Genomic DNA, 25,678 nt, shown 5'->3' with positions numbered 1-25,678 from the left:
ATAAATGATGACAATTTGTTTATCATTCACTTTGAATATCTGTTAAAGTTATTAGCATTTTGCTACCTAACCTGCATAGACGTACATGGCTAATGCTGATTCTCAACATTCCCATGTGTCGGGGCATCGATGCATGGAAGTAGTTAACAACAGCGGTTAATACAGCATATAGATTTCCTATATCTATGTTTGTATTGCTATAAAATTAAAACACATGGCCTGGGTTAATGAGAAATCCATTGCTAAGTAGTAAATGACACGGAAGGATTAATGAGACTTTTTTTTTTTTCTTTTTTTGTAGTGTCTACAGCTACATCCTGTAACGACCCTGGGTTTCCTACTAATGGCACACGCAGTGGGGACAGTAGAGAGCCGGGGGACTATGTGCTGTTCCAGTGTGATCCTGGTTATGTCCTACAGGGAGCCAATAAGATCACCTGCACTGAGATCAACAACCGTTTCTTCTGGCAACCTGAACCACCCACCTGCTCAGGTGACCACTTTCTGCACTACACAGATTAAAAACTATTTGCCCAGGAATGCTGTGTTTGTTTTCAGTAAATTAACATTTGGAAAAATGTTTCAAATTTCTTTTAACTTGCTGGCAATAATTGCACTTCAAAAAGGTTCATTCGAAACTATCAGATAGTACCATAAGTGAAAAATAAGTATTTGGCAAAGCTTGTTGGCTTCTGTGAATTCTAAGTGTGTTCTTTCGAAAGTGACGGTATTTAACATCAGCAGTTTGTGTAATTAGCTGCCTTGTTCAATTAAAGCCACGTTGAGTTTGCATGAAAACTGAGTCGCCCCACCAGCAAATCCAGGGGCGTTTCTAAGGTTATATATAAAAACCCGGCACTGGATGTCAACAGACATTAGGATCCTCTGCCTGCTGGCTCAGTACAGAGGTTTTTGTGCTAGCAAAGCAAATAAAAATAGATTGAACGTTGCATAAATAATTTTAAGGTTGCATTGACCAAGTTTATCTAATAAGAATAAATGAACTGAATAAAATGTATAGGAATATAAAATGAGAAATAATTCAAGATAAATAGGAATGGGAAGAGTAGGAAGGAACAACTGATTGTGAGTTTTGTTCCAAAGATGTGTCAAAAGAACACAATTTATGTGTCAATATGAGTTGTAGCAAAAACGCAGATGGTAAAATGTAAATGTTTGAGTAAGACTTGATTGCTGTAGCTTTTAAACTCTATAGGAGGCCATTGGCCATTAATCGTTGTTTCAGTGAGGCTTTGGCAACGCACTTGTATTGATTGTTTGCAGTTTGTCCTAAAATGAAAAAGTGCTTCTATGTCCTGTGTTCCAGCTCCATGTGGAGGGAATCTGACTGGCCCAAGTGGGCTGATTTTATCCCCTGAATACCCAGAGCCCTACCCTCATGGCAGAGAGTGTGACTGGACAGTCACTGTCACCCAAGACTACATCATCTCTCTCACTTTCAACCAGTAAGCAAACTCTTTATTATGTCTTTACACTCCTACAGACATATTTAGAGTCAGCGTCTTAAGTCCAAATGTTATTTCAGTATTTATGTGGGAGAAGTTGTGAGTATTCAGAGTCGGGTTACGCACCTGATTATGTTGATTTTCTGGTTATGCAAATCACACGTGTGAAGTCCACACCTCCGAGGTTGCCAGATTTTTCTTGCATAGAAGCATGAGATTTTTCTTGCATAGAAGCATGAGATTTTTCAATAATATCTAGAGAAAGACCTTTAAACACAAGCACTTGCCTTTAAGCCAGAGATAAAAAATGAAATGCAGACTAAAGGCGATGAAACTAAGACAAAATTTAGATGAGATGACGGCAACATTGAAATAAACATCTAATAGGAGTCTAGTATTTTGCTCAGTATTGCTGTACAAATAGGCTAAACTGTAATTATTGCAGGCAAATTTGGTTTAATGTAATAATCTGGCTTCCATCCTTGTTATTCTGCAGAAAATAGCACTTGATCCAGCACATCCTATTGTTTTGCATTTATCATCCAGTGACAGTTAATTGTTGGCAACACTGTGAATAGTGCTTAAGCCTGGAGTTATATCAGAGGTCTGAATACAGCTGTATTCATTTTCAATATTAAAATATGACTATGTGTGCTTAACCCAACTCTGAATATGGCCCATAATCATTCACAATAAGCATGGACACCGAAGTACTTGACAGATAGCATTTGTAAATAGCACTTTAAGGCTAAGAATGATTCATTTTTCTGTCTTTCCCTAGCTTTAGCCTAGAGCCCAGCTATGACTTCCTGCACATATACGATGGACCTGACTCTCTCAGCCCACTGTTGGGAAGCTTCTATGGCACTGATGTCCCAGACCGCATCGAGAGTAGCTCCAATAGACTTTTCCTGGCCTTCCGAAGCGATGCCTCGCTTAGCAGCAATGGCTTTGTCCTGCAGTACACAGGTACGGCACCCCCTCCTGGTGGGAGCAGTCAATTTTTTAGAGGAGCCATGTGAAGGGACTCTGTGGTATTAAGCACTTGATTGAATTTGACTGTATATGACAAGCTGATAAAGTGAAGAAAATAATATATGGTCAAATAGCTGTTAAATCCTGCTCTGCCTATTTACTATGCATCAAATTTGTTCATCTGCTTGTTTTGCATGAGTAAGGAAACAATATAAGTGTGGTGTAAATTGGTTTTCTTGACAAATAGGCTATTCGACTGTGCTTTTGATTCCCCTCTACTCAACTCTGCAGTCTAGGTAATTATCAACCGATAGGTATCAGGCGTATCTGAATATAAAAGAGGTGCTAGAATTGTATAGAAAGGCTGTAGTGCTTGTGCTAAAGCTGAGATTTGGTCAATAATGCCTCAGAATAAATAAGAACAAATGCCTGTTAGCCCTGTGTGCTCCCAGTGACCATGATTCAGCTTGTTTGCTCATTAAGGTACAGTAGAACTGGAGAACGGATCTGTCCCCGGATATCCCTTACGTAAATTAACTCTGTTGCCTAGAAATGTAAGAAGTTACAGTGTCAGTGTTTGCTCTCGGTAAGTGTGTCAGAATAAGAAGTTCCAAATAAAGGTGTTGATTAATTTTCTATAACAGCAGCTCTGGCAAGAGTTTAATTCCTATCAGAGAATTATATTATTGTTCTGGTTCTAATATGTTATCATTTCTATAGATAGATATCATTGACAGAGACTGTATTGTGGGCGTTCCACATAATCTGAGACTAACAGTCATCAGTCACAGAGTGCTGGGCTTTCAGACATTTTTTAGCTTGTTTTATTAACTTCATAAGAGATATAGCTCCTATAATCACAGATAAGTGATAACATGAACTAACTTGTTTAGCAGACCTACCACATAATTAAACATAACTGAAAATGAGTAAAACGTAGAATGTGTCATTATCGTTGGAAAAATGTCATGGTGTAAAGGACTCTCAGGTGGTAAAGCCTCGCCCCATCCTGTCATTGATTATACCAGCATACCCTGAAGTGTTTTGTGCAATGCGTATTACACTGAATTGTTAAATAGATTTCATAAAGATTTAGAAAGATATTTTCCATCAAATTATATGATATATATATATATATATATATATATATATAATGTGTGTGTGTACAGTAATGTGCAAAAGTCTTAGGCACCCTATTTTTCTTAGTACACACTTTGTTAGATTTTCATTTTATGACTTCTACATTATCGAGTCAGTGCAAAAACATTTTAGATTCCCAAACTAAAAAAAGTGTTTTTATGTCAGTAAAGAAAGCAGCATATTATGCAAGAGACACTTTTCAGACAAAAAAAAAAGTATAATGAAGGCTGCTGGGTTTTGCTGCAAAAATAAGAAGCAGTTGTGACAGTCAAAGTGTCCAGAAGAACTGTGGCTGGTTCTGCAAGATTCTCAGTAAAACTTGCAGTTAATTTCCTTATAAATCTGCACAAATTGTACCTGAGACTAGCAAAGGGTCGAATGAAGAAACATTTTCATTGCATGTGAAGAAACAATTTCTTTACATGTGCCTAAGCCTTTTGCACAGTACTGTATATTGTATGAAGCTCTGAATGTGTGATTTTTTTTCTTTAGTCAACTTATGTTATGAAAAGATATTGTTTGTACTACCCTACTCTCCTGTAAAGTCATTGAACTCTAAATGAGCAACAGTATTACACTAGGAGCTGAATGAGATAGACATTGATGCAGGGTAACACACTACATTCAGTGAGAGAATATTTTATAGCTGTGTATAGTGAAATAGCAAACAGTGTCCTCTCAATCTGGTGGACCAAATGGACTCAGTTATACTACTTCAAAAGCTACAACTCCAGACCGTTATTGCCTCACTAATGAATTATAATGAAGCAGCAATGTGGAAAACATGCACACTTTAGCTTGTTTGTTTATGGGCGGTTTCTTTTGAACAGTTATGTGTGTCTGCTTTGGCCCTGGCTCATGTCGGTCACCGCTATCCAGGCCAGTGTTCTTGGATCAGCTTTCAGGCACCATCAACCTCTTAACAGACCAATCAGATTTTCCCAGCCCCCCAGCTGGGTTTGATTGGCCTCCGAGGTGCAATATGGGGGCTCGGCAGGGTTGACCGATAGTTAAATAAACACACATACACACACACGGTCACGACTACTCTATTACATCTCAGTGCTCGCTGCCAGATCAAACACTTAGAATGCACAAGCACAAGCAGGCATACCGCCACAAACAGACACACACTGAGGCCCACACACATGCACATACACACACACCTGTGCTACTCCTCAGGGCCAAGGCTGCAGTCCAGTCTTAATTACAGGCGAGCGCCAGGCTTGTGGTGTGGGAGTGCAGTGAGGCCAGGTGCTTGCTAATGTCAGCTGTCAGGCTGCAGGTTGTGTGTGCTTGGCCGCGTGGAGCAGATTGCAGACCTGCGTCAGTGCTCCTCTAAGCCATGATGAGCACAAGCCTGTTTCTCTCACATAGCTAGTGTGTGTGAGTTAACTTGAGCTCCAGTTAGGCATGGACTCTTCTTCTTATAGAAGTCTTACAGAAAGCACATAAAAATCAGTTGCACTTTCCCTTCTCGTGGGAACATAGAAATGGCAATTGATTTCTAATTTGTTTCCGAATCTTCTCTTACACTCGGGTGCACATAAGTCTGATCTGAGTGACTGTTCTGTGTAGTCAGCAGGCCTTCGTCCAGCCTAGTGTCACTTTCAATCTCTCCTGTGTCTGCTACAAGAACAAACGTGCACCTCATCAGGATAGGGCGAATGGAAGGGGGAATCAGAGCATAAAGAACATCTCTAGGTTTGTGTGTGCGAGAGTGTGGCAACTTGTTTTTTCTTGTGCACATATTTATGTGCGCTTATTTATACAGAGTGCATCTTGTTTGAATTAGGACTCCTTTCTGTGGATAATCAACATAATTGTCCCAATGCTGACCTTTAACTGTTTATGGACCCACTACTATTTCACTAATATTACAAGATCACTGATTTGAACAGTCATAAATCATCCACATTTGCCCTTTCTGTCTCCTGCTAATGCTTCTCTCTCTTTATACACTTTCTCAATGTCTTTCCCATTTTATTTCTTGCACAGAGAACCCCAGAGAGTCGTGCTTTGAGCCGGGTCTTGTCCGGAACGGGACTCGAATTGGCACGGAGTTGAAGCTTGGTTCCACGGTGACCTACTACTGTGATAGTGGCTATACACTGGAGGGAGAAGCCATCCTCACCTGTGTCATGGGGACAGACAGCAAACCCACCTGGAATAAACCAAAACCTGTTTGCATAGGTAAAAAATAATGCTTCATCTGTACTATACACACTATGTAAATCTAAATTCGTAATTGTGAATGTTCCTCTAAATGAATGTTCTTCTCTCTCATGAAATACCTGAAATGCATAATATATAAAATGAGTTAGGATTCAAAAATGACAGCACACACATTTGTAAAAAAAAAATCATTGTATTAAAACTGTAGATATGCCAGCTTGCTTGTAGATTGTACTGTCTTGTGCACTGTTTCCCTGGAGAGAGGGAAAGACACGTCTAATCCATAGAGACTCTTAGAAAACATTGCAATTTCACTTTGGCAAACACTGGGGACATCCACAAGAGCAGCTCTGCAATCAGACAAGGAAAGTAATTTAAGATCAGCGGAATGAGGGAGCAGTAGAGAGGAGATGGGGAAGACAGAAAATTAGTGTTTAATACGCTCTCTCTCTTTGTCTCTCTCTCTCTCTTTGTCTCTCTTTTGGCCTGTCTCACAGCTCTGTGCGGTGGCCAGTACTCTGGGCTGGAGGGAGTCGTGCTCTCCCCTGGCTATCCTGGAAACTACAGCGGTGGGAGAACATGTCTCTACTCAGTGGTCGTGCCCAACGATTATGGTATGCTTAAACATTCAAAGCCAATTGGTTAGCTTTCCTACACTGATACACCAGTGGTACTGATTAGCCTATTTGATTTCCTGTTTTAAATTCTCATATCATTATGTGCTAAGTAGCAAAAAAAAACATGTAGTCTGGACTTGTGTCCACTTCATTGCAATCATTTGGACATTTGAATATAATTTGTACTTTTTGCTACAAATAACAGCATCTGAGGTTTACTGTCAGATAGAATCAACAATTAACAGCCAATAAAATCTTCCAACAACCGAGAAAAAACAGCACACTGAAAGAAGAAAGTAGGCATGTGCAGTCCAGCCAAGGTTCCAAAGTTTTTTTTTTTTGCTTTCATTTTTGCTTCCAATAAAGTGAAACAAAAGGTTCAAATACAACTTTCTACACAGGATCTTTTCTCCATTGTAAACTCAGTGCACCTGAACAAATGCTGGATCTAATAAAATGTATATTATATATACTAGTAATAATAGTTATCATATAAAAGCCTGAAAAAAGAATACAACATCTCTAGAGTACACAATACAAGTACTAGCGTTAGCTATCAGTGAAAGCAGCTCAGCAACTCATGGTTTAGTCAGTCTTTATTCAGGTTTATATAATTCAGGCCTGAAGTTTCTATGAGTTGTGCATTTGCTTTAACATTGAAAATGACCTGCATGGCTGAAAACTTTCATAGACATATTGTATCATACAGCATCACTCGCTGTTTCTCCCTCCCTCCATCTGATGAAGAAAGTAAATGAGAACTCAGTGGCTGCTGGAGGGTTTGTGAATGCAGCCATAGCTCATTTCACACCAGCAGGTGCTACTTGACCACAGGACGCTGTTGTCTGTGTCATAAAAGGTGGAGGTCATTTGGGCAATTCGAAGAGTCCTGCGGCATCACAGCATCGCTGGATTCGAACAGGAACATATTTTCACCTGGCTGAGGCACACGTTGTGGAAATAGAGATAGTTAAGGCACATTCCTGGGCATGTTCTAATAGCTTTGAATGACAGAAAAAAAAATGGAGTGTGTTGTCATGAACCAGGTCGCTTTAAATGTTTTTTTATGGTTTGTGGGGGTGTAGAGTCATGATTCCAGAGGTTTGTTTACAAGTGCTTCTGTCAAAAATGTCATTTCTTTTTTTCACCCTGTCTGCCTTTCTCTCTTTCTCTGTCCCTCCATGTCTGCTCGTGATAGTGGTCTTCAGCCAGTTTGCCTTCTTCCAGACGGCTCTGAATGATGTGGTGGAAGTTTACGACGGTCCAACGCAACATGCCCGGGTCTTGAGCTCACTCTCAGGGTCTCATTCAGGTCAGCCTGCTACCCCTCCCCCTTGACATGGTGCAATCCATTGCCAATACCAGGGATATTCAAGTAAAATTTAATTCAATTACATAAAAATGACAAAGGTTACAACGGTCCAGATAAGTAACTAACATGAATGAATGATGACAACATTTACCTTTTAATGCTTAACCATTAATTATTACTTCGTAACTATAAGTTTAGGTTCACTTTGCTGCTTCATGGTACTACTTTTGACTAGTGCCATGGACTCGGAACAGATACAGATCAGACATATTTATTTTTAATCTGATGCAGGGAGAATAAACCTGTACTTCTCTGTCCATATCATTAAACATTCTATTTTGCTTGCTTTTTTGTTTCACTTCAGCTGAATAATTCAAATAGACTGATGCGATTAGCTGCAACAGAGGATCCGCTACAGAAGCCGTGTTCAGCTTCACGTTTAGAGTTGTTGAACTGTGACAAGTTCAGGATTTTTTCGAGTATATTATTTCACTGAAATATTTTTCCGTGTCCGGCCCACCCCTGGCCTATACACTGCATCTCTCTCTCTTTTTTCAGTCACACATATGATTATATTTTTAGAGAGTATAAGTTATAGAGTAAATTCATAGTTTCAAAAGTAAGAGGCATTTCACAAGCTTGTATATATTTCATAGTTCTGTGAAACCCTGCTGTGGTTTTCAACAGTGGTTCTGTTGCTATTTGAAATAATTGAGAACAGCCTGTTAAACTTTACTCTGGGTCTTTTTACCAGCAGCAATAACTGTGCAAATTCTTAATTATTGGAGTGCACTGTAGCCGAGAGGAGGAAAACACTGAGTTTCTGTATTTAACATAACAGACTTAATGACTCATAAAGGCAGAGTTAAGCAGGCAAAGCAATGCGGAGTTAAATGCAGAAAGCTTTTACTTTGGATAAAAAAACACCTTTCTGACAGTACCTTGTTAGCGTCAACACTGACACACGCTTAGCGCATCCAAGCGTTGTTCCTACTGAGATTCCGCTTGTCCCTGGTGACATGTCTCTTACTCATGTAGTTTTCCTGCTGGACCTCTTGCAATCTATTTTGCTTAGATTAACATAAAGAACAATGCCTGCATATACACAGAGGACATCTAAGGTAGAGTATACACTCTGCCATGGACACGCGTCCAAATCGGTGTAAAGTGTATGGAGACTGTGAAAATTTGCTTACTCCATCATGCATGGTAAACAAAGTGTTGTGTGGGCTGCCAGTGAAGAAAATATTTCTGCCAGCTCTTATATATTTGTTGAATATCAGGAAAAATATCAAATACTGGCATCAGTGACAGCTATTTCTGCAGTCACTTGTCAGGCAGCTTAACAAATCTATAACAAAATATGAAACACTACACAATGTATTTTATACTACACTTTCTAAGCAAATATGAAGTACATACGGGAAGGAGCCGTCATCCAAGATGGCATCACTGCCTAGCTATTAAAGTTCTTCATAAGAAGGATTTCAGTGTCAGTCCTGTATTGCAGCAGTGCCGATAATAATAGGACGGCGGAAATAAGCTGCAGGTGTAAATAAATAAGCAGTCAGGGCTTCCCTACACCTTGCTCCGGTCTAGATTATTAGCTGCCAGTCTGACAGCTGCTCATAGCTCCATGTTCTAATAACTACCCAGCATGCCCCAGGCTCAGGTGGTGGTGCTGGTGTAACCCAGCACATGCCATGACTGTACATGGTGCGTCATGTTCTCATCTGTGATCTACCTGCCAATACTAAATCTGGGCTCAGCAAAATTCCCACTGAGCCCCAGGGAACAGTGAGAACATCTACCATACTCTGTTCACCCATCTCATGCTCACACACACCCACACACACTTTGAAACACGAAGCTTATGCTGAATAATGAGATACACAGGTAGAGCAGAGAGAGAGTAAGGATGAAAGGATGTAAGGATGAAAGATATAATGCATAAATTTGTGTCCAAAAAGATTTCCTGTGCCTCAGAAAATTGATTTCATGGCTAGGAAAATTTAACTGCTGGTAGTTGAAGGGAAGGTCTTCTAGAGATATGAAAATACTATAGAGAGAAGGTGATTTGTTTACCCTAGCCTAATAATGATTATTATTATTGTGTCTGATTTCTTTGCTTCACTTTGCAGTCCTTTTTTCACTTTTCAGTTCACTTTTCCTTCCTCCATCAAATTATAGCTTCCTGCAAAACTGGAAATAAATGCCATGTAGCGGTTGTTGTACTTGAGCCTTGATGATCAGGACACTGCCAGTTTTGTTTCATGATATGTTTTAATCAAATAAAAAGCCAACAAATGTGTGTTGTTGTGAATGAATTCTGGCAAAGAGTCAAAAAAAAAAAAGTGAGTTTTGGCAAAAATTTCATAATTGTGCTTTGGCCAAACTTTAAGAAACCATAAATATAGTTCACCACAATAATGTGGGATTATTTATATTTACTTTTTAACCTTGGCTATATTCCTGCAATATTCTGCACATATTACTGTATATGAAAACATAAAATACTTCAACAAACTGTTTCTTTTTGTTACAAACAGAGTAAATGACTAGCTCCGCTTTACATACAGTATTAAACACACCCTTGTGTGTGTTTCAAACATTTAAAGTCAGCAGTGACAATTATTGCAAACGCTGATGAAAGCTGTGACTCTAATCAATGAAATGACTTCTTATGCAGGTGAGTCCCTGCCACTGGCCACCTCCAACCAGATCCTCATCCGATTCACTTCTAAAGGACACTCCTCATCCAGAGGCTTTCACCTCGTCTACCAAGGTACTGATGTGAAGTTTGGCTGCTGTTCATGTTGCTGATTTATCAAATCTACCACCCAGAGACTTGAGAGTCCCATCACCATCCATTTTTAGGACTGTAGGCCCAAAGTGGGGGGAAAAAGCTGAATAATTTAAACATGCTCTCACCCACATATCCAGACACACACAAACACACACACACACGCGCGCGTTAACAAATGACACAGTGAATGTTGTGGCTGCTTTGGGGCTTCCCTCACAGCATGGCACCACAATCTTTCTATCTCTATAACAGATGAGCTGGCTTTTACAGTCTGAGGTGGTATTATTGTACTGTTTCTCTTCTTCACAGTGCTTTAGCCCTGCGTATTCCCTACACGCATTTTACATTATCACTTAGTCTTTGTGTAGATGTGTGTATAAATCTCTGATGAGGAGTCCACAAACAAGCATATATAGAAATAAATTAAATTATAAAACAAACAAGTATATATATAGAAATAAAGCAATTAAAATTCATAGTCTTTAGTCATATATCTAGAGTGATAGAGCTATATCCATCTAAATTTATTCCAATAAACTCTTTAGTTTGTGTGTTTGTTCAGAATTATGCAGATAACAAAGAATAAATCTGGTTAATATCATAAAGACGTACTCAAGTGTGCTTTAGAAATTTCAATTCAGCAGCAAAAATTAATCTATGGATTATTATGTAAGGAATAATACATGATGATTTGCCAAAGCCCACCGTTTTTATTTATTGGGTACAAAACATTTTCTATTTATAATTACATTTAATGTTGTGGAACGTCTGTGGAACAAGTTAGTTTCTGTTATCACTTATGTTAGAACAGAAATAAACAGTATTTCCCTCATAATTCTTACTTTTTCTCTTTCTTGAAGGTAATAAGACAAAAAAAATGCATCGTCATGTTACCGAGAAACCAGAAAGCACAAAGTCCTCTGTTCTGAAAATTTTCCTTTCAGAAGACTCAAAGTAACAGCTTTATCCCAGACTGTTAGAATGCACTGACACTGGAGACTCTTTCCAAAAATGCTAAATAAGTATCTATTATCAATAATTACACAATTTATTTTTTGATCATGTTATGTGGAGTGTCCACCAAAAAAGTGTCCCTGTGTGTGTGTAAATTAAAACATATTAGAATGAACACTTTGATATAACCTGCTTTGAATTACTTCTAGCACTAGTGTGAGAGCTGCTGTTATAGAAAATTAATACACACCATCTGACCAATCGGAGTGAAGAATTCAGTAGTGGTATAATATGAAATATGCAGGTCAAGAGCCTAAGGAAAAAATCCAATACACAGTGCAAATAAAAGGTTTATTTTCAAAAAAAAAAAAAAGGCAACAACAAAAAAAATGCGGTCAGGGAGATTTCTTTTAAAGTTACAGGTCATGGATTTTTTGCCACAGACATTTCTCAATATCACAAGCTGCGTAATGTTCTTTCGTTTCTCCTAGCCGTCCCAAGAACCAGTGCAACTCAGTGCAGCTCGGTCCCAGAGCCCAGGCACGGGAGACGCACAGGAAACAACTTTGCTGTAGGAGCTGTGGTGCGATTCGAATGTAACGCAGGCTACATGCTGGAAGGCCCCAGTGCCATCGAGTGCCTTACAGTGCCTAATGCCCTGGCACAGTGGAACAACACCATCCCCAGCTGCATAGGTGAGAAAACACCCCTGGGGCTGGCAGTGGTTTCATCCTGACTGCACACATGTACTGCCCCAGGCACCAGCACTCAGAGTTAGGAGTCTTGCTGAGTGTACAGGATGTCTTGTCTGTTGAAAATGTTTAATGTACATAATTCATATCACTTAGACATTTCTTGATCTTCCAGATTTTGTCAGTATAGGATTCTCTAAAGTCTAATGTACTATACAGTACTTTCAGGTTGTGTCCATGTTACTGTCACTGTGTTACTTTCATATAATATACTATGGATCTTAAATACTTAAAAGTAGGATCAGTGGTTTTAAGTCAGCACACATTTGTTCAATATTTGGTTAAGTGCCCTTCATATTCTAGCAGCTGGCAATAAAGTTTAGAGGAAAAATACAAGTCATTGTGGAGCCCTAGGCTCTATAAATGTGAGGAAAAAACACATGTTATGGATCAACCAAACAGGACAAGGAGGCATCTCTACTTATCTATCAATCATGTTGCGAATACATGGCACATAGATGCTGCTAGCATTAGCGTCATGTAGCCAGTTACAAAATCTACTTGATTTGGAGACTAAATAGACTGTATTTGGATTTTGAGTTTCATTTGGTACATCCTTAAAAAGAAAGACCACACTTGTAAGCTCAGGAACACCAAAATTGGCATTTCTGTTTCCATTCTGTTTGCTGTGTCAGTTATTTAGACAAATTTAATCCAAACTGGCCTTTGCTGGCCCCTTCCACCAAATGTCTCCAACAGTCCACGTTTTCTTCTTTTCGGTCATTTGAGCAAATTGTTTGGGTATAAATAGTGTATGAGCTTGTTTAATTTCAATTCTGAACACAGTACTCACACTAAAAGTGTGCAAAGTGTACCATTTAGGATGCAGTTTATATCTCCAACATTTTATGTTATGTTATGCAATAATAAATAAGGAATAACTATTAAATAAAAGATCAAATAACAAATGTGTCATACAAATAGTCTAGGCAACAATCAATCTGAACAATATTTATGCACTTTGAATGGATTAATTATTCAATGAACCTTCTTAATAAGTCTGTTTTAAAAATATCTTAGAAGTTGTAGTAACCGAATAATTTAACATGTTGCACTGCCATTGCAGCATCATACATTATTTAATGTCCTCATCTTGATAATGAGGTTACCACTGAGCAAATTTTAGAATCACATGGAAGAGTTGGAAATTTTTGTGTGTAACTCACACTCATTTTCCATGGATTAAATACCAAGTTTACTTCACGTTCTAAACTCGAGTGTATAAACCAATCTAGTGCATGAGTGTATTCAATATCTTTCATTTTTGGTTCAGTGTGTGTGTGTGTATGAGAATTTGAAATGGTCCACTGTAGCTGGCACACTTTTTCTCTTTGGCACTCTGGGAGAGGAATGATGGCAAATAGGCTTGAGGGTTCTCCTCCTGAGAGGATCCTGTCTCATACACCTTCTCCCGCCTGCCTAACAAGCTTGCCATGGCCTCCAGCACTATGCACACACTCCATACGCACGCACACACACACACACACACACTCTACGGTGCAGGTGCCGCTGCAGGTACACTGTGCACGGGTCTGCACACACAACCATAACACAGATACTACAGATGCTTACCTATGCGCTCCACTGCAGCTGCCAGATGTTTGGCCATGGGAGCTCCATCAGAGAAACCAGTACCTGTGTGTTATTTCTGCGTTTACTTATAATGACTTTTTTGTTGTATTTCAGTTCCCTGTGGGGGAAATCTGACCCAGCGCACAGGCACCATTCTGTCTCCTGGTTACCCTGAGCCCTATCTGAACAGCCTGAGCTGTGTGTGGAAAATCACTGTGCCCGAGGGATCGGGGATACAGGTACAAAGACGTCCATCTACAAAGAACAATACAAACTTCCAATCAAAAATGTAAATAAGAGATCTTGTCAAACTCATATTAGTAATTTCTCAGCTTTGAGTGTGAAAGATGGTGTGGTCCATTTTTGAGATGTCCATACCCTATCAAGCCTGTCCAGTCAGTGTCTATCTTGGCAATGATCCCAAGCCAATTTCCAGTCATACAAGACCAGGCTCCTATCTACTTTAATGGGGAGAGACCCATAAATCTGAAACCTATGGTGTAAATAATTAATATGGCCTACTCTTTGACTCCAATAACCAAAACACATTTTTCAGGTCACTCTGGACTTGCGTGCACGTTTCTCCATAACAAGCAGGGCAAATACTTGATGGCACTTGATTAACAGCTATTTCTATGTCATCAAACCAGAGAGTAGGCTGAATCCCAAATGACTTCCTGCTCCCTACATACACCGATCAGCCATAACATTAAAACCACTGACACTGAAGTGAATAACATTGATTATCTCATTACAGTGGCACCTGTCAAGGGGTGGGTTATATTAGGCAGCAAGGGAACAGTCAGTTTTCAAAGTTGGGCAAGCATAAGGATCTGAGCAACCTTGACAAGAGCCAAATTGTGATAGAGCATCTCCAAAATGGCAGGTCTTGTGGGCCGGGAGGCAGTGGTTAGTACCTACCAAAAGTGGTCCAAGGAAGGATAACTGGTGAACCAGCAACAGGGTCATGGGTGCCCAAAGCTCATTGATGCGCACGGGGAGCAAAGGCTAGCCCTTCTGGTCCGATCCCACAGAATAGCTACTGTAGCATACTGTAGGATAAGTGGTACAGAAAATGGATGGGTGGATGGATGGTTTGAGGAACATGACAAAGAATTCAAGATGATGACTTGACCTCCAAATTCCCCAGATCTTAATCCAATCGAGCATCTGTGGGATGTGCTGGAGAAGTCCGATCCATGGAGGACCCACCTCACAACTGACAGAACTTAAAAGATCTGCTGCTAAATTGGTGCTATATTGCTGCCAGATACCACTCTTGTGGAGTTCATGGTTTGATGGGTCAGAGCTGTTTTGGTGGCACAAGGGAGATTGACACAATATTAGGCAGGTGGTTTTAATGTTATGGCTGATCGGTGTATATGTTCACTACATGGCAACCCATAATGCCTTCTACAACCTGTGTAGTGCACTATGGCCACTAAAAAGCCATGTAGGATTTGCAGTAACAGGATTAAAACTCACAACCTTCCAATCAGTCATACCTAACCAGCCCTAATTACTGAGTTGCCACTGCCCATTCACTGTGAACTGTAATTTCCATTACGATTTACAAATATTTACTAATATTACAAGATTGCATAGTTTACAAAGAGTGAATAGTGCATCTCCAACTCGTGCCTGTATTTGTATCTGTTTAGAACACATTACCTATTTAATCAGATTAATGTATTCATATTTGGTTATACAGGAGTAGATAGTGGCACCATTTTTGGCCTAAACCAGGGTTTACTGATGCACAATTACTTAAACTAGACCAGTTACACTTACATAAACTAGACCAGTTAATTGTAGTTTTGTTCACAAAAACTTCCCTATGCCAATGCTAGTTTCTTTTACTAGTTACAGTTCATTTTGTGATTTTGTAAAGTAACCTTTAACACCTTTGCCTGTTTTATTCTTTTTATTTGCAAGTTATTTACAAATTAATTAATTATTTAATTAATTACAAAATATAATGTTAAAACAGTAAGTCTAGTTAGTTAGTCTAGCTAGTCACCAGTTTATAAACAACACAAAGCATTAGAGTCTCTGTAGCGTTAGAGTCCAAAATGTTCATCAGTTGTTCCCTTCATAAATGACTCTTTTCAACGGCTTTTCCAAGTAAATGCTTCGACCCTTTAAATGGCTGCCATGGTCATTTCTTCATTTGAAGTACCACTTTAGAATGGACCGCACCTACATTAAATAATAAATAAGTCTGTCTCTGTTTAGCCATTTCATACTAAGTGCAGTTCCATATTTCAGGTTCTTTTCTTTTTTATTTTTACTGTCATTTTTTTTTCTTTTTACTTGAGTACAGGTTATGAAAGTGTAAAATCTCACAGACAAGGTACAGATGTCCTTCATTCTAGGTTTTGAACCAGTATCTCAAAAGCCCTTAATTCCTGCCGTCATGCTTCGTAACTCTGTCCAATATTGCTTCTGTGGCACCTTCAGTTTGGCTATAAAGTGTTTTCTGATCTTTCCTGACAGCTGGACAGACTCATTTATCCCCTTCACAAAACATTTACTCCCTTGCCTGGATTATCTATATTGTGCAACACTGTTGCTTGCTCATTTTCCTCACATACTCCTGTACGCAGGACAGATACAGCCATTGAACAAGAACAATCTCCAGCTACTGTAAGTTCAGTAGATATGTATTTGCTCCAGCACTGTGTGAAAAATACATTTATCATTTAAACCCTGTGAATGGACAACAGCGGCCCTTAAGGTCCAGTTATGTACCCATTTATTAAAGTGGCTTTTATGTACACCACGTCCTCTAGGTCTTCTAAATAAAGGTGACAAGGTACAGTTTAGTACATTTAATCTTCATACTTTTGTTATATATTTATATATAGATAGATTAGTTTATGTGGAATTTTGTTGTATTTGCAGCAAAATAACAAAAAGTACTGACTCTTATTAGCATTTCTGTCCATAAACCAAACAATCAAGTAACTTGATGTTGCCTCACACGTGTTCTTAACAACAAACTCCATGTTCATTTACAGGCGTTTCTTGTTGAAAACCCATTACAGTGTGGCCTTAGAGCAAATGAGACTATGTCAGCAGTTGTCTTCATTAACAAGTTCAAAAGTTTGCATCCCCATTGGCATTTTCAGGTTAATTGAAATGTGCCTCATTAAGGTGTATAATAAGACATGCTTACTTTAAGCCTTACTTATTTAATGCATGAAAAGTTCAAACAGGCTCAAACGTCTGAGCAGTTACTGTGAACAGAAAGTGGGATCAGGAAAACAGAAATTATAAATACAGAAATTATAGACCTTTGACAGAGTTGAAAATGTTGATAAAATATTTTATAGTGTTTAGGAATACTATTACCAACAGTGAAAGGCATTATTCAGAAATAAATAACACACGAGGACACTTCCAAAGAGTAGAAGAGCAAAACTGCCAGTGATTTGCAAAAAATCAAGTAGTAGACATGAAAAAGTCTTTAAAGACACATTCTTTTTTTCTTTGTTAGTGCAGTATATTAGCTTACACTTTTTTGACATTATTCTTTATGTTTGTTGTTTTGTTGAGGGTGTGCAAACTTTTCTACTCAACTATGTACTGTTCCTCTGAGTTTCTACGACCTCAAGCACAGTTTATATCTAACAGGAAAGCAAAAAGCATGCAGAATCCATGATCCTCAAAGAGACTGGTAAGGACTGATGGGAAGTGAGGGGTTAAGCAGTAAGAGAGATTGAAAGTGAAATGCAGGCAGGCTGATGGAGTGGAAGATGTCAGTGAGTGACAGGGATAGATGAAGGATGATATGGGAAAGGTAAGGAAGGCCATCTGAGCTCAGCTTGATCTCAGTGTTGCCTGTCTGCAAAAAGCATCGTTCTTTTTCTGTTATAACCAGTCATACAGGTCTAATGCTGATGAAAAGATGGGCCTGTTGAAATGCTACAGCTACAATTATTATTATTAGTAGTAGTAGAAGTAGTAGCAGTAGTAGTACTAATTATTAAATAATAATAATAATAATAATGATGATGATGAATTAATTTACAAAATCTATATACACTATCATCAGAATATCATCTTCCTTGCAACAAGCTGTAGCATTTCGAAAGGGCCCTTCTTTTAATCAGCATTAGACCCATATGACTGGTTCTAATCATATTGAATACTTAATAATAAGTATTCAAGTATTAGCTAATAATTAATGTTTAATATGTGACCCCCTACACTAAAATGTTACTGATGTGTGTTTGGAAAAAGAGTGAAGAAGAAAAATAGAAATAGAAGAAGCCTATAATAAAATATGTGAATTTTTCTATGCTCTGTGCTCTAGACAGATTGTGAAAAACTCCTGCATATAGAACACTCCTCACATTTTAAAGCTTTTCAATTGACTAGCACAAATAAACAGAGCATTTTACTACAGACTGATGAAACATGACAGTGTCCCAGAGTCACAGCAATACCATTGTGACTGTCCAATTTTTTTTTCAGTCAGTTTGAGGATGAGGTGAAAATAGATACCTGCCAAAATATTTACTAGGGTTCACATTGACAGTTCAGTGAGGGAAAAGGCTTCTTTCGCGGTTATGCAATGCAGGAAGAAGAGGGAATCTGTTTTTAGATTTGAAGAGCACCCGGTATGCGTTTTAAAGCTATCTGTCTGTCATTTCGCCCAAAACTTTTCTGCTCCACGCTGAGAGCTGTGAGTCACCCTCCAATTAGCAGATGCTCCATGCTAACAGAACCTGAGTATGTTCTCTGTTGTCTCTGGCAGATCCAGGTGATCAGCTTTGTGACTGAGCAGAACTGGGACTCGCTAGAGGTGTTTGACGGAGGCGACAACACTGATGCCATGCTGGGGAGCTTCTCAGGTGGGCTGCTTCTTCAACACACTGTCTTATTCATTATTGCCAAGCTTGATAACTGTCACTGTTTTTTTTTTCCTCTGTGGATATTCTGTAGCTAAAGTGAGATAACTATTCATATTGTACAGTATTTTAAATTCAACTTTTCTTTTATTGTCATTTGCAAACGATTGTCAAGGAAGCTCTTTGGCAAAAATTACTTTACATTAAGTGTTGACAACCTACCATTAACCTTTTAAAGCCTCGGGTTACTATTCAGTTATTCATCTTACGCTTTAACATTCAGGAGCTGAATTGAATTACTCAGTAAATACAGTGAAACACAAAACCCATGTTGTTACAAGAATGAGGAATGTATGTATGGACTCATCTAAAGGTCTTGGCAGTTGAAGAGGTCAAGTAATGCATTTGTTAACACAAACAACACAAAAGGTACTGCATTATGAAAGGGCAAAATATACAAGTGTGCTGTTTTAGGAAAATACTCAAAGGGTGGTGCAATGTGGTCCGACATTACATTTAATGTTGTAGAACATAAAAAAGTTAGTTTGTCATGGAATCCCCCCTCCCAGCATGCAGTATAATTGCCAGCATGACAAACAGTGCATTTTGTTAATGTTTTGCCATGCACCATTGTTTTGGACATAGTGATGTCTCCACCCCTGTTCTGTCATTGCTTTGTTATCCGACTGTGTTCGCCTGTACTGGTGAACTGGTTTAGCCCTTAATAAGTTTGTCTGTGTGTACCATGCTTTTTCTGTGTGTCCTTGCAAAGTCTTAATGTGCTGTATATCAGTAAGTCCGAGCCTGAGCTTTCTTTGCTTCCGTTCTCTCTGCTAGTTCCTACTTTCAGAGCCCTGGTACTATAGAAAATTAATCAACACCTTCTGACCAATCAGATTTGAGAATTCAACAAATAATGGTCAAGTCATATAACAGTACGTAAGCAAGTAAACAATGCATTAGTTAATGTGGTATTCACTTATTTGTTTTTATATATACACTATATAAACAAATAAGTGAATACCACATTATATATGTAGTTTATATGAATCAAGATTCATTATGTCAGTCAGCCTGGATGGGTGAGCATGCAGATTTTTTTTAATCAACAAAACAAGAATTTGACCTATTCAGTTGTACTTGATTACTTAATATGAAATAGCCATTATTAATGTAATAGCGTCTGTGTTTATGTTAACAAGTGCATTACTTAATATTATTTAGTCAGCACAATGTAAAGTATTAACAAACTATTCAACTTTTTTTTAGATAGAGTATTTAAAAAAAGCTGAAGCTGTTCTGTTTGTGTATGAAATACAGTTACACTTTACAGGCTCTGAATATTTTTAACATGCATTAAGAGAAATGAGGTTTTGTTTACTCTTTTAACTTGAATACAACCTTGGACAAATGTTAGAAGTGCCCTAGAGAGATGTGTAAATAATACAACTGCAATTAAAAAAAGACTGCAGTCTTAAGGGAAGAAGGGGGATAATCAGATTACCCCCTTCAGACAGAGTGTGTGCAGGCAGTCTTGAAGCACTGCAGGGGGTGAACTTGGTTTTCTTGGGTTGGGATTTTATTTTAGCCTGAACAAATTGTAACAAGAGTTTATAAAAGCACAAAGCTGACATCATGTGTGTATGAGTACATGTGTGTTAGACACTTTCTACTTGCAAGTAAAACAAAACAAGGTCCTTTAGCCCAGTGGTTCTCGCAGCCCGTTTCAGGGACCCTCAGGGGTCCATGAAGAATAGCCAGAGGGTCTGTATTTTTTTTAAATTATTATTTACAGTAATGGAAATCACAACCCATTATTATCAAACTTATATATGTCATTGAGTTCTTATAGGTATAAATCTTCTGACTGGTCAATTAAGTTTATGGTTTTAATGCAATCCTCAATTACTCAGAAACAAGTAAGCCTATAAAGAATGTCTTTTTTGTAGACTTGGACCTAATGTGTCCTGTCAGTTAAAAGTTAGAAAAATAGAATTACTCTATGTCTGTAATAAACAGATAAACTATTTTTGCACACATTTTAATAATTTTCTTAAAATAAATCTGTGCTGCGGGCTTCCAGGAAATTTATTTTACACTTAAAGGAGTACCTGTCTACAAACAGTATGCGAACCCCTGCTTTACACAAATAAAATAATAAAACATGAAACAAGCAAATATTTAAATATTTTCAATATTAATATAAAATATTTTCAATTCACAATTAGATATTTTTTAGCCATAACTTGTGAGGCAGGAGCGTCTCAGTGTTATTGAGTTCAAATCCCAGGACTTTAAATTTAAATTCAGGAGTTTAAATTCCAGTATTGTCCCGGACTGTTCCAGATTGTGTTCTTCCTCACTTCTAAATCACTTTGGCCAAATCTTTTGACAGCCACCTAATGAATAAATGTAAATATTTGCTGTGTACATGTTTGTCCTTACCATTAAAGGCAATGCTTTAACTGCAAATCATGCTCTTACAGCAAGGACATATTTTACTCTCTTTCTCTCTAGGAACCTCGGTGCCGGCACTTTTGAACAGCACATCCAACCAGCTGTACCTGCACTTCTTCTCAGACATCAGTGTGTCAGCAGCCGGCTTCAGGCTGGAGTACAAGAGTAAGAGCAGGGAGCATTCTCCACCCTATCTGCCCATATGTCTTTTATACAGTATAGCAGATACACTATATGGACAAAAGTATGTGGACACCTGACCATCATACCACATCCACAAACTGTTGCCACGAAGTTGGAAACACACAACTGTACAGAATTTCGTTGTAGGCTGTAGCTTTACAATTTCCCTTCACTGGAACTAAGGGGCCCAAACCTGTTCCAGCATGACAATGCCCCTGTGTACAAAGCGAGGTCCATGAAGACATTGCCAACGTTGGAGTGGCTGACTGCACCCCAGGCCTCCTCGCCCGACATCAGTGACTGACCTCACTAATGTTCTTGTGGTTGAACGGGCAAATCCCCACAGTCATGTTCCAAAATCTTGAAAAAAGGCTTCCCAGAAGGGTGGAGGTTATTAGAACACCAAAGGGTGACTAAATCTGGAATGGTATCAGCAAGCACATATGGGCATGACGCTCATTTGTCCACAAACCTTTGGTCATATAGTGTATGTATGATAGTTAGTGTTTGAATTTGTATTGTCAGTTTTTAATGAGCTCCAGCTTATGTGATATCTAAATATCTTAAAAATCTTTATTTTCAAATCTGGTCAGTTTAATTTATTTTATGTTAAATGTTATGTTTTCCTTACATACATTTTTTGACATTAGTTATCATGAACAAACCATGAACGTCAGCAGTGACAGGCCATAAGTAGCTTTAACAAAATAACTAACTCTTGTATTAGTTTATTTTTAACAAGAAACCAAAATAAGTGAAAAAATCACCTGGCATTTCCTAATGTTCTTTCCATCAAGGAGTAAAATTCAGTCCATGATGGTCAACATGAACCAGCACCTTAATGGACATGTTTGTGGTTCACTGGCAAAATTGAAGCTGAAAAACAAAATCCAATATTTACACCTGGAGACCAGCATTTATTAAGTTATCAACTTTTATGAATATTTATTTATTTATTGTTTGTTTGTTTGTTTGTTTGTGTGATTCTTTCTTTATTTTGGTATTTTATGTTGACTTACTTTTTGATTTATTTATGCTGAATATTTTCATTTGTTAATGTTAACTAATGCAGTAAATAATGTTTGTTAAAAAAGCCATAATGTAAAGCACTACGCATTTTTTTACACACTAACCCCGGTGACTTGAATAAACTTGTAATCAATCATAGATTTTCAAGATACATACTATAAATGCATGTGTGTACATTTAAAAGTATATGTGTTTGCACTTTTGAGGATATAAGATTCATTACATTAGCAAATGGATTGTCATGTGCACAAATTCAAGTGAAGTAAGCTCCTACATCAGGTTGCACATTTTGTGGTGTTTAATGATCAGTGGAAAAAAATCAATAGGAAAATCCAATATTGCTTCCTAGTCACTGTGTGTGTATGTGTATGTATGTGTGTAGACTGTTGCTGGTAATCTTTTCTTTGAGTCTGTGATGTGATAATATAGACTTTGTGAAATATAATCTGATTCTCACTCACGTTAATTTATTACCCATGTTAATTTATTACCCAAAATGGATGAATGCTATAAGGATGTCTCTTAATATCTAATATGTCTTCCCTCTATCTTCCAGCGGTGTCCCTCACAAGCTGTCCTGAACCGGTCATACCTATGAATGGTTTCAAAGTGGGAGAGCGTTTACAGATGAACAATGTCGTGTCCTTCCAGTGTGATCCCGGGTATACTCTACAGGTGAGCCGGCTAAGTGTTTACCACTCGATACATAACCACTCGAGAGAAGCATTTCTGAAGCTTTGTGTGCTAGTGTGATGCTTTGAGGGCTTGGCTTTGAGGCTCACTGTGAGGCTCACTTCTTTTTTCGCTATGGCCAAAACATGAGATCAAAGCTCTGTTCAAAGTACACTCTCAACAAGACATGAATTTCAAGGCTGTAGAAGTGAGCTGGTATTAATAAACTAATGGATTAATCAACAAATGATGAAATCGATTCATTGACATGTCATTGTCTTGGCAGGGAGTGTCACATATCACCTGCATGCCAGGAACTGTACGGCGCTGGAATTATCCTCCACCACTCTGCATTGGTATGAACCTTTTTATTACCTAGAGGGTACTTCAGGTTTGAGCCCCCAAACCCAAAATATTTCATAATACTTCCAAATGCTTATTTGCTGATGATAAACATGACAAGCATACAACACAGCTGATGACTTACATGTCTAATAACATGCTTTGCACAGTAATTTGAGCTAAAACGATGTTCAGTGGACTCATCATTATGATTCCTTTTTTTTTCCTCCCCATTTTGGTCCCACCCACTAGCTAGTTCTTCCCTATCACATAACAGCTACCAAGGGTAAAGCCTAACACATGCTTCCTACAACATACGTGAAGCCAGCCAACCACAATCTTTTCCAAATGCTGCTCATGCTGCGCCACAGGGCAGTGTAACACACTCAAAGGAAAGCGCTATCTACACTCTTCCGCATACCTGAGCTCACAGATGCCCACGATTGGCTGGTGTTGTTGTGATTGACAAGGGAGGGAGCGTATGCCATCCCTCCCACCCAGAAAGCACGGTCAATTTTGCTCCCTTGGCTCCTGGCCATGGATGACATGATTCCATATTTGAATACTGAAAACAGTCAAATGAACAGATATCTTAGTTTATTTAATCACATTTTATTGACTACCAGCTGCTTTGGTGAAAACGGGATTAACCAATCGTAATTATGATCTAAATAAAGATCTGATTTTACAAGATAAAATGTCCAAGACAAAATTTTCCACTATTATTTGACCAGCTTGTCTCGCAACTTTCATAAAGGCATTTTGTGGCATCTTTGTTAATATGGTGAGATTGGTCAATGTTACCGCTTACCTTTAATGATTAAATAACAAATTTGTGCCATTGCTGCTCCTACTACTATCTGCCATCCACCCAAAATGCACTTATCAGTGTAAGTGTCTAGCTCTCATGTTAAGCTGGCTACATCAGTGTCCTCTCTTAACTTTTCCGCCTTCCATAGAATCACTCACTCAGAAGTTGCTAAAGCCAGGTGTGTTGTGATTCAGCTGTAGGGTATTCATTAAGTTCCCCTGGATTGATAAATGGTGGTTCTTCCAATAAAACACTCTTCATGCAAACAAGTTTGTACCAGCATACCCATGGCTTCTGACAGTAAAGAGTTTATTGCTTTTGCTGCCATCTGTCTGATTCAAATGAAGCCCATCTAGTAGTTTATAAGTGTTCGGCTCCATGGTGGCAGGCATGTCATTAAACAGCCCTCAAGGCCACTCATCTATCAATCAGCTCTCAGGTGAGACCTTCTTACACCGTAATAACAACATCAAGGCCTTGTGCAACAGTAAACACTAATCAAACCATGCCCGTTATAGATACTGTTCCACTACACTGCATGAGTAAATTTGTGTGTGTGTGTGTGTGTGTGTGTTAAAAATAAAGCAAGAGAGAAGAGGGAACATGAATGCCATGTCACAATCACAGTGCATGACTCTTGACAAACATGAGTAATGGCTGTGACCTACTCTGTACTAATTAGTTCCGTCTCGTGCTACTGTTGGCGGAACTACTGGAGAGAGCCATGGCTCACACCGGCATAAGCATTTTCCTGAGAGCTTCTGATTGTCCAGACATGCGGAACAGTTTGAGCCTTTCTGTTCTCCATGAGGGATCATGGGCTGTATTCACAGAGCCTTGCCAAGGCTTTAATCAAAGTGATGTTGGAATCAATCAATGGGTTAGACACAGAGAACTAAGAGAAGAGTGTGAGAAGGTGTAGGACTCTCCCAAAAGAAACAGGAAAACGGGTTTTGAAATCAAAAGCTACAAAGCAGCTTGAGGCCTTTGATGCCTTTGAAAGGTCAGCTAGCACAAATAAAGAAAAAGCATAACTCCTGTAAAAAGTGGTTAGAGGGGATGAAGGCTAGCACAGCAGTGGGGCATGTCACCTCAGACTGGTGTTCTGTGTGTAAATGTTTTTAAAGTATAGCTTTTTGCATATTCCCTCTGATGCATTCTTTTCTGCATTGTCCTCCATTCCTGCAGCACAGTGTGGAGGGATCAGAGAAGAGATGGAAGGAACCATCCTGAGTCCTGGTTTCCCTGGAAACTACCCTAGCAACAGCGACTGCACCTGGAGGATCTACCTACCAGTCGGATATGGTAAGGACAAGGATACTGAATGCAATCATTCCAAATAACGTCCCATTTGGAAGTTCAAAAGAAGATGTTTCATGTGAAACATCTGTTTTGAAAAGTTAATTTTGTTACAGAAAACTCTATCCTGAAGCACATTAAAATGTTTTTAAATTGGAATATTTGTGAAGTGTTTAGCGATTCTTGCGCAATTGTTTTGGTTGATGCCAGTTTGCTGATTTTTTTTTTGTTAATTGCCATGAGAAGTTATTGGTTGTCTG

General features: G+C 38.6%; 1 protein-coding gene across 1 annotated transcript in view; it reads left to right on the top strand.

Moving 5' to 3' along the window:
• Nucleotides 1-25,678, top strand: part of csmd2 (CUB and Sushi multiple domains 2) — a 309,743-nt gene that overhangs the window by 219,664 nt on the left and 64,401 nt on the right. The window contains exons 27-40 of the mRNA XM_053228691.1: nt 302-493; nt 1,328-1,466; nt 2,248-2,435; nt 5,580-5,774; nt 6,254-6,370; nt 7,572-7,685; nt 10,375-10,470; nt 11,937-12,140; nt 13,884-14,008; nt 18,532-18,628; nt 21,143-21,247; nt 22,851-22,969; nt 23,253-23,322; nt 25,308-25,424. Of these exons, the coding sequence (XP_053084666.1) occupies nt 302-493; nt 1,328-1,466; nt 2,248-2,435; nt 5,580-5,774; nt 6,254-6,370; nt 7,572-7,685; nt 10,375-10,470; nt 11,937-12,140; nt 13,884-14,008; nt 18,532-18,628; nt 21,143-21,247; nt 22,851-22,969; nt 23,253-23,322; nt 25,308-25,424 (1,878 nt within the window). The remainder of the gene's footprint in view (nt 1-301; nt 494-1,327; nt 1,467-2,247; nt 2,436-5,579; nt 5,775-6,253; nt 6,371-7,571; nt 7,686-10,374; nt 10,471-11,936; nt 12,141-13,883; nt 14,009-18,531; nt 18,629-21,142; nt 21,248-22,850; nt 22,970-23,252; nt 23,323-25,307; nt 25,425-25,678) is intronic.

Source organism: Pangasianodon hypophthalmus, chromosome 23, assembly GCF_027358585.1.
Source record: "Pangasianodon hypophthalmus isolate fPanHyp1 chromosome 23, fPanHyp1.pri, whole genome shotgun sequence".
Lineage (NCBI taxonomy): Eukaryota > Metazoa > Chordata > Actinopteri > Siluriformes > Pangasiidae > Pangasianodon > Pangasianodon hypophthalmus.
The sequence above is the reverse complement of the archived record's forward strand: the minus strand, read 5'-3'. Positions and strand labels throughout refer to the sequence as shown.